The sequence below is a fragment of the Sapajus apella genome, unplaced genomic scaffold, assembly GCF_009761245.1.
Source record: "Sapajus apella isolate SASKATOON/1434 unplaced genomic scaffold, GSC_monkey_1.0 scaffold165, whole genome shotgun sequence".
Classification (NCBI taxonomy): Eukaryota; Metazoa; Chordata; class Mammalia; order Primates; family Cebidae; genus Sapajus; species Sapajus apella.
In genome coordinates, this window is record NW_022437105.1 from 496923 (window position 1) to 506389 (window position 9467).

The window sequence follows — 9467 nt, forward strand, 5'->3', positions numbered from 1 at the left end:
GTCTGGAGGCTGTCACGGGACAGCTCTGCGGGGACGGTGTCTGGAGGATGTCACGGGACAGCTCTGCGGGGACGGTGTCTAAAGGCTGTCACGGGACAGCTCTGCGGGGACAGTGTCTAGAGGCTGTCACGGGACAGTTCTGTGGGGAACAGTGTCTGGAGGATATCACGGGACAGCTCTGCAGGGACGGTGTCTAGAGACTGTCATGGCTCTGTGGGGGACGGTGTCTAGAGGCTGTTACGGGACAGTTCTGTGGGGGACAGTGTCTGGAGGACATCGGGGGACAGTGTCTGAAGTATATCATGGGACAGCTCTGCAGGGACGGTGTCTAGAGCTGACAGCCTCTATGGGGACGGTGTCTAGAGGCTGTCATGGGATGGTTTTGCAGGGGACAGTGTCTAGAGGCTGTCACAGGCATACATTCAGCAGTCAGTGTTTTCGAGATAGCGTGTTTAAAATATAACTGAATTTATAAGGATTCAGATTTCACACTAATCTTACCTTAAATGAAACTGGAATTCTGGCACTAAACATCTTCAGATACAGGAGTGTTACTTTTAATGAGTGTATCAGAGTCTTCCAAATCCTGCATCATTCTGCATAAACAGTGCATGGGACTCAACAATTCTGAAAGAAGAACATTCTAAATCTTGGTGTAACTGTCACTCAAATAACAGATGAGTTTTGCCAGAATTCTGTCTTCCTCCCTCCCCCAGATCAGAACTTTGATCTGCTTTGAAGGTTTAATAATAGTTAGGTGGAATCACTTTAGAAGCCAGAATTAAATCTTCCTATGAAATATTGGTTGTAAATATCTATGATTCACCTTTTAGGGAAATTTATGGAATAATCGTAAATTTTGAAGCAGAATGCCATCAGTCTCCTTGTATGAATTGTGTAAGCTGAACTTAGAGACATTTCTAAGTGTCGTGACAGAAACGTGGGGTTTGGTAGCCAAGTATTAACAGTGAGGTGTCACTGCTCACCATCTTGGCTCTCAGTTCTACCACTAACCCTTATTTTACTTCACACGTGAAGTACCACACAGGACAAGGTCATAGCCTACATCCGTTTGCTCGGCCTCTTTGAAGACTTCTTCGTAATGTACAGAGCCATCTGCACTGTGTGCAGGGCACATTCTGATCTTGCCTCCCTCATTTTGCTAGCATAGCATGTCTCATTCCTTGCTCAGCTCTGCTTCTGTCGGGAGCGCTCAGTAAAGCATGCTTCTGCAGATAGACTTGGCTTCTTCCACTGGGCAGTGAGAGGAACAGCATTAGGGAGTGAATTGGAATGAGTAATAACAGATTTGAACATAACACCATATGAAAGATTCATCACTAAAGCTCTTTGAAAATCATCCGTGATATGGAGTATTCATAGAGAATCAGCTGAAGGTGTTTGATACTCGAAGTCTAAATGTTCTGAAAATTTTGAAGAATTAATTTTACCAGTGGGAAAAGCCAGTATCATTCTTAAAAGAAAGCTCAAAAGATACAACATAATGTTTTTTTAAAAAGGCAAGATAAAAAATTTGGAATTAAAATGGAAAAAATTTCTCTATGCAGCAGTTTATTTAAAGGCCCACTATCGATTGTCATAAGGTAGAGCAGGGTTTTTGTTGAGTCTTTTGAGTCTTTGCTGAGGATGGTGTCCTCGCAGTGGTGGCGGGAAGTCTGACTAAAGGGGCAGTGCAAAGAGGCACCTTCAAAAGTCAGCTCTGCCCGTCTGCAGTCCGCAGATGAGTTCCGCACAGCAGGTGCTTTTGTATAAGAAGAGAAACAAAAATGCATTTTTGTGCAAGTTGTTTGAAAAAGAATTTTGATGTGAAAATATTGAACTATTGTGGCCTGTTTAATCCAGTATTCATTGCTGTCAGTGTTTGCTGAATAGTTTGAGCATTTATTACTCCAGCCTGTATTCCACCGTAAGCAGATTTTTCAAGTGTGAATTTTTCTAATGCTACAATTAATAGAAATACATTAATAATGATTCACTGCATTATGATTTTAATGATATGACATTTATTGTTACTTGGATACACTTAGTGATATTACTTGGATACGTTTAACACGTGTCTGCGTCACGTCTTTTGATCCTCAGCAAGCCACTGAGGTCAGTGGGAACAGGGCAGATGTCGCCGGTTGGTTGGTGCTACACCAACACCACCCGTAGTTGCTCTGCCACTCAGAGGCAGAGCTGGGCCATGGGCAGTATTCCTCTCTAATAATGAAGGGTATGAGGTCAGTTTTTTAGCACCTTTTGAGAGTAGTAATTGGATTACTCAGGCCGCCGATAGAGAAGAATTTCAAATTGTTGAAACTTTGATAGAATATAAAGGGTCTTTTACCATCCTACTTAATCAGTAAAGGTATTTTTTATTCTCTGAGCACTGCCTCTTTATCAAGAGTAAAGCTTGGAAATAATCAAGTACTTTAACTTGTATTGTTTCTTTCACGGAAAAGGGCCAAACTCTTACCCAGGATCTACTGGGGCAGCTGTTGGAACCCATGAGGCGTATCGGGATGCAAGAGAGAAGCGCTCGAAAAGGTACGCACGGTTGTGCTAGACGGGGCCCTTGTCTGTACCTGACCCTTTCCTCCTTCACAGCGCTTCCCAGTCGTATCAGCAGATTTCGTGGCTTCGCTCTCTGCCCTAGCTGTTCTTAAAACATGGAATTTGAACTAATCAGAAAAACCATCAGGACCATTCTATCGCTTATTATTAAATTTGGTATATTTAGAGATGCCTCTCAGGTACATGTAAGATTCCTTAAAATGCTGTATTTTTCAACTGTACCCCTCAGGTGACTCTTGTTTAACTGGTAAGAATTGCCTGCCTCCTAAAATCCAACTTGCAGGTTTTTCGAGAGTTGAATATGGTTGTGGAAAGTGAATGTTTAGTAAAGAGAACATGTTGCCCTTTTTTTCTAGATGGGTTTAAATACAGCCCCTGTAATTGCAGTGACAGGAAAGGTTATCACACAATTTAACGAAGAATGAGTCTGAAAATTGTAATTGCCCATTATGCAAACGTATGTGATTGTTGGCAGGTTGTTTGTAGTTTGTCCGGTAATCTTTTGTGTTGCCCTCTTACGCAGCCAAGATGCAGATGTCCCTGGAAGTTCTGGGGCCCCTGAAAACTTGACATTCAAGGAACGCCAGCGTCTTTTTTCACAAGGTCAAGATGTATCCAATAAAGTGAAAGCTTCTCGTAAATTAACAGAACTGGAGAATGAACTGAACACAAAATGAAAAACAAATGAGGAGGACACCTTGTCTTTACCCAAAATCTTCTCAGCTGTGGGTGTGTAGGTGTGAACTTAAGAGGAAAGGGGAGGGGTTATATTTCTAAGTGATTTATCATTTCTGTTTCTACAATTGTTGGGATTTAGAAATGTTTTCATTCCAAGAAATTTTATTTTACTTTATCATGAGGTTGCCATTTATGTAATTCAAACACTGTCTAATTTCTTAATTATCTAACTCACATGAAGATAAGTTTTTTGTTGGTTTCTTTTTTGGAGTCTTGAGTTTGAAGGGGACAGCACTAAGGGCAGGAGGGAGAATGGGTGTGTCTTCTGTCCCATCTTCCCTCCGTCATCCACTGAGGAGCACAGAGAAGTTCTGTTTCTGTTCCAGAAACTTCATTCTTGCTGTCAAGCAGACAATAACTTGAACTCCTCCGACTCTGGTTGGCTGTGTTTCGTAGTGACCACACACTCTTCTGCCCAAGAAACAACATATGACAACATGCTCCTCTCATGTCCCCTGACCCTGATCGTTCTAGTCTGCATCGTGAAATGGTTTAGGCCAAAGCTTCCTGTGCAGTGATGCACATCCAAGACTTCCATCTCATTCCTCGCAAATCTGAGCTCTCCTCATCAATTGTAAATATTTGATTATTTTTAATTCTGAAAGAAGAAAATTTTGAGGATTTAAGCTTAGGGGATTTTATTTTTATAAATACCAGATTATTGTTAGACTTAATAAATCACTGGTGAATTTGAAGATGACAGTTACATTAGAAAGTTAATACTTCAGCTCTTCCAAGGCATCTGTAAAATCTCATTTGAGCAATGTTCATGTGACTGGGAATAACAAGAATGGGAGACGAGTAGGGACCCTCAAGCACAGCTGTCACTCAGAATTTTAAATTTGAAGAAGAAATACATTTTTCATCTGTATGCCATCAGGAAAAGGAAGGAATTCAACAACAGGGCATCTGTAACTTAAATATTGTAAGAGTAACTCATAGGGAAGTTCAAGCTATTTTTTTATACTATAATAGAGTTATTTAATTTTAATTTGTTGAATTATTAGTTACCACTGTCATTTCTTCAGCTATAGATATGTGGCTGATGTTGGGGAGACGGACCTCAGTGTGTTTTATGTTGTCTGGTGTTAAGATAATAAATTACTTTGTGATTACAGCAAATTTTCTATTTGACAAAGCCCTCAGTGGGGTCCAGATGATTTTTCTGTACCATATTGTTCTCTTACACATATATATATTAGGGAAAAATGCACACTTTCAAAGAGAACCATAGGGGCTTTTACTGCCTTAGAAATCACTTTTAATAAGAGTTGTATGATAAATCATTAAAATGCGAGTGTAAATATTTTTTTTATGTCTATCAGGGTTCTTATTTGAAAGTGTGCTCTTACTGTTTCCTTGTTTAAGTAAGAGAGTGAAGTGGTTCTGGGTGTTTCGGAGGGGTCTGCTTGCTTGTGGCAGAAGTTCTAGGAAAAGCAGGCGCCTCCCAAATATCTTGAGAACACTGGCAGCCTTAGGTGACTAAATCCACACTTCCTTAAAAGAGATGTAGATGAGTTTTCTGTTAATATATAGAGAAATACACATGACAACATGCAAATACATGTAAATATCTACATACAGGGATATTTGTACGTGTGGTTGTAAAACCCATAAACAAGTGGATTTGGCCGTCTTTGGGCAATTAGGTCAAATGTGAATATGTGTAAAAGTGCTTTTCATAACTGCATTACTATGGAGAAAACATCCAAACTGCTGTAGTTTCCATTTCTACTGTATTTCAGTTGCAATCTATTTTTAATAAACTTGGTATGTATTTAAGTGTATTTGCTATTGTTTTGAAAGTGCTGACAAAGTTTATATTTGTAACATCAGCCTTCCTCGCCTGTCTCTTTCCATCTGTCTACTCTTTATTAAACACTTACTGAATATGACTTCCGTGTCAGGTAGTGTTTTTAATTTGTGGGGAAGTGTTCTTTTTTTTTTTTTTTTTTTTTTTAAATATATTTTAAATTTTTTCTTTTTTTATAGAGACCGAGTTTCACCATGTTGGTCAGGCTGGTCTCAAACTCCTGACTTCAAGTGATCTACCCGCCTGGGCCTCCCAAAGTGCTGGGATTACAGGCGTGAGCCACTGCGCCCAGCCATTGTGGGGAAGTGTTCTGTGCCTCGTCACACAGCTCACAGGTGGTGGTCTGTGAGTCTCATGAGCCGTCCAGCTGCCCAGGCCTATCCGAGCCATTTCTTAGCAACGCTGTCTCTTTGTGGCCTCTTTGAAATTCCTAAAATATCCCTAGTAATAAGTAAATGGTGTGCATGAGCCATCCTGGTGAGATGTCTCTTAGTGCAAGAACTCACTTGGGGTAGCCTCATGTAAAAGGGTATGTTCAACTAAAACTCCACAAGTCACATATGAGGCCCTGGGAGCTGCAGGAGACCTGGGCACATGCGGGCGGGACCTTCAGTCTGGACAGGCTCAGTGCTGCCTCTGCACCTTTGTTCCTCCCGCCTCTGCCTGTTTCTAGTGTACCTTTCAGTGACCTGTGACCAGGAGGACTGGGACAGGGCAGGATGGAGAATTGGTAGGGCTTTCATGGGGGGAGAGGGGTGGGCAGTTGTTGGTTGAAGGGTGCAGAGTTTCAGATAGGAGGAACAGGTTTTGAGAGCTGTTTGCTGCACAGCAGGGTGACTAGTCCATGTATTATAAAAATACGGGCTTTGAGGAAGGAAGGAGTGTCTTAAGAGTGTAGAAACTTGTGGAGACCTTTTTGATAGAACGAGATATTTATGTATTGGAACTATGGTATTCAATTTTACTGTATTTTAATGCTTAAAAAAGTAAAGTTTGGGGTGACAAAAACAGTCTGAGTATGAATACAGATTCAGTTTCTTCTCAGGCCCGTGTTTCTGTCGCTGTTACGGAAATGGTGGCACTGCCCTACTGTAGTCTGTCACGCGGACCAGCAAGCGCTTGATGATTTTCTGGTGTGCACCGTTGGACACAATTTCCTCTCTCCTTTATTGCCTGGAAAACTGATTTCAAATATTTAGTTACATTTAGTAAACAAAAAGCAAAATTTAATTTGAATGACTTACAGGAGGAAAAGGATGTACACAAAGTGATAGTTTTCTTATTTCCAGTATTTCATCCAGTTTATTCCAAAAATCACGTACTCTCAAAAGACACATCTAGACTTGAGACTGGGAATCGAAGCCAGTTTCTTGTGTGATCAGCAAGTGTTGATGGGAAGCCTCCGGTGACTCCTCTGCCTGGGGACTGACCTCGCAGCTTAGCACTGTCCTGAAACCGTGCGGCTCTGCTGTCAGGGAGCACCATTCCAGCAGGGAGAAGCACACGTTTCATGTACGCTGATAGATAGTAACTGTTAACTGTGTAAAGTGCAGGGATGCCTGGAGGTCTAACAAAGTTCCTGTGGAGATGGTAGGCTGTTCTGAGAAAATGATGCTCTTGAGAAGCCCTGCGGATGGAAGGAGAAGCTGAAGGCTCAGGAAGACCAGGGAGCCCAGAGCCAGAGCCCCAGGAGGGGAGCGTGCAGACGGGGGCTGGAGAGAGCCAGGGGCCACCTGGTGCTTCCTGGTGGTAAAAGAGAGCATTTTCTAAAATCATGGGAGGAAGTGAGACTTGTGTTTTTCACATAGTGGAAAGCCTCTGCAGGGTTTTGAGGAGGGGGTGGGGGCCCCCAGTTGACTTCAGTCGTTCTGGTTGCCAGAATGGGAGGAGAAAGAATGGAAGCTTGGAGGAGGCTTCTGCAGGAGCTGGAGGGTTTGAGGAGCCTGATGGTGGTGTGGCCACCCAGGTGAGAGCGTGGAGGCATGGGCTGGGGGGGTGGGCGCCACAGGTAAGGCCTAGAGCTGTTTGCATGGTTGCAGAGATGCCAAAGAACAGATCAAGAAAGACTACAGAACTCAACTTTGCTTCAAACAGAAATCGGTAACCATGGCTTTCAGATTGAAAATGCACATGGCTTCTGGGGATTAGAGCTTGTTTTTCTCTGCTTTTCAAAATCTTAACATTTTATTCTTTTATGGACACTATGTGTTTAAATGAATGTTATTAAATTGGAGATAGTGGTTCCGACTTCAAATTGTAACTTTTAAAAATAATACAAAATACAAAGTAACCCCAGAGAGAGACCTGGGAAACTAGGTTAATTGTATGGCTTTAAAAAGGTTCTACCTTCCTCCCTTCAGCCATTTTTGTATGAAAATAGATCCTAAAATATAAAAAACGGCCTAGCTTAGTTGAGCAAAATACATACCATGTTCTGAACAGGCAAAGCACAGCCAGGGAGTCTCGGGACTTTGGGTTTGTCTGACCTCTGTAACTGCCAGTACCTAAATATTGGAAAATTACTAACGTCGATGCAGACTGTTCAGAGCCCTCTAAGTCTTGGTGGACAAAGAGTGGCTTATTTAAGTGAAGTGGCTTCTCCCTGAGATGCGAGACATTTATTGCTCTTTCTTTGCCGTTGTTTAATATGTCACCCAATGCAGACTAGGTGCCCATAGGTATTTGTCGGGTAAATTAACACAAGATACTGGCTTCTGTTCTCAATCTGAAGTCTAGCATGTATGTTTTGGGGTTATGTGACTTTTGAAATAAACTGGAAGAAATCATGGAATTAAAAATTCACTTGTTGCATATACTTTATTCAATTTAAAGTCATTCAATTTACATCTTGCTTAATATTAGTAAATACAACTTTCTGAAACTAGCTTTCCATGCAAGAAAGCGTAGAGGAACGCTGTCTTCAGTACAGGAGAAGGGCTGCTCAAAGACACCTGGACACTGCAGTCTGTAAATGATTTCATCAGATCTCTCTCAAGAATTCTTGTAGCAAGACAAGAAAAGGAATCAGTGGAATACAAACAAAAATAGGAAATGAAGACGCAGAGGTGAGGACCACACAGGCTGACTGCATTGCAAGGCCGTGCTGTGTGGGAATGGAATCTTGGCACCTCGGGCGGGCGGAGGCTCGGGGGGGGGGGGGGGGGGGGGGGCGTGGTGGCTCAGCCTCAACCTCTAAGAGAAGTTTCTCATGCAGCACTGGACATGGGCCATCCTGAATATTCTTTGCTCCTGAGAACACCATTTGCGGGGTTGACTTGGGTACATACAGAGGGCCTCCGGCTGTCTCAAGTGGAAGCAAATTCATCACACCTCTTGGCAGGGTTTCCAAAGACATGGACAGAGCCAGAGAGTCATTAAAGTGGCAAGAGCAGGTTGTATTCCAGAACTTTGTAATGGGGAAAAAACACCTCAGTTTAGAGCTGGACTCAACTCTGCTTACAGCAAGGCAAGTGGAATCTAGCTGAGGAGCAGGTCAGAGGATGTTGAAAAGAAGATCGCTGCGAGGTTGGAGGGCGCTCGGGCTAAGCCCACCCACCCACCGGGAGTCTTGCTGAAGGCAGGCCTGGGGAATCCAACATCACCTGGGGGATAGCGGAGGACGCATAACTGATCAGATGTCAGATGCAGGCAACTTGAGGCTGAGTGAGAAAGGGTGTGAAGCCCAGGGTCTGGTCAGGGAGGACGTCCTCTCCGCTGGTGCCAGGACAAACGAGTGTCCATGCTCCTAACCAACATGCTGCATGTTCTCCACGATCACATCACATGCCATTACCCCCGTCGCCTCTGCTGAATCCTGAGCTGAGACGCACGAGCCTTCTCACTGCTGTTCTTTTGGCCTCTGTGCATGCTTAGCCGACAGCTGCTGTGTATGTAAGTCTGGAAACAAAGTCAGTGGACAGACATGACGTGTTACAAACATGCTGGAACAGGGAACCAGGCTCCGTCCTGCACCGCCACCGACAATCCTGGAGACTGACCACGTGCTACAGCACCGGAGGGGTCCCAAGCAGCTCAGTCCCTCGAGACTGGCTTCCAGGAGTCACGTGAAAACAGTAGAAGCAGGTGTAATAGATGGTGATATATTTTATTTTGCCTAATATATCCCAACGGCATCATACAATCTATACATAAAATGCACTTGGATTTTCTACATTCTTTTTCATGTAGAGCCTTCAAAATCCAGTATGTCCCACACTCACAGCACTTCCCCGACTGCTTCCTGCTAGTGCTGGACTGTGAGTGACCAGAGAAGCCACTGCATTAAAATATGGGGTCATTTCCCTGCAGTGTGGGGGAGGGGGAAGCAGCGGGGGGGGGG

At 43.3% G+C, this 9467-nt stretch overlaps 1 protein-coding gene across 15 annotated transcripts in view; it reads left to right on the forward strand.

Moving 5' to 3' along the window:
• Window positions 1-5210, forward strand: part of AFDN (afadin, adherens junction formation factor) — a 139627-nt gene extending 134417 nt beyond the window's left edge. For 12 of the 15 annotated variants that reach the window (XM_032267073.1, XM_032267077.1, XM_032267074.1 and 9 more), the window contains 2 exons: window positions 2466-2550; window positions 3101-5210. In XM_032267073.1, coding sequence (XP_032122964.1) covers window positions 2466-2550; window positions 3101-3254 — 239 coding nt within the window. In that variant the 3' untranslated portion in view covers window positions 3255-5210. The remainder of the gene's footprint in view (window positions 1-2465; window positions 2551-3100) is intronic. The other 3 variants (XM_032267076.1, XM_032267071.1, XM_032267068.1) reach the window with 1 other exon arrangement.
• The last annotated feature ends 4257 nt before the right edge of the window (window positions 5211-9467 follow it).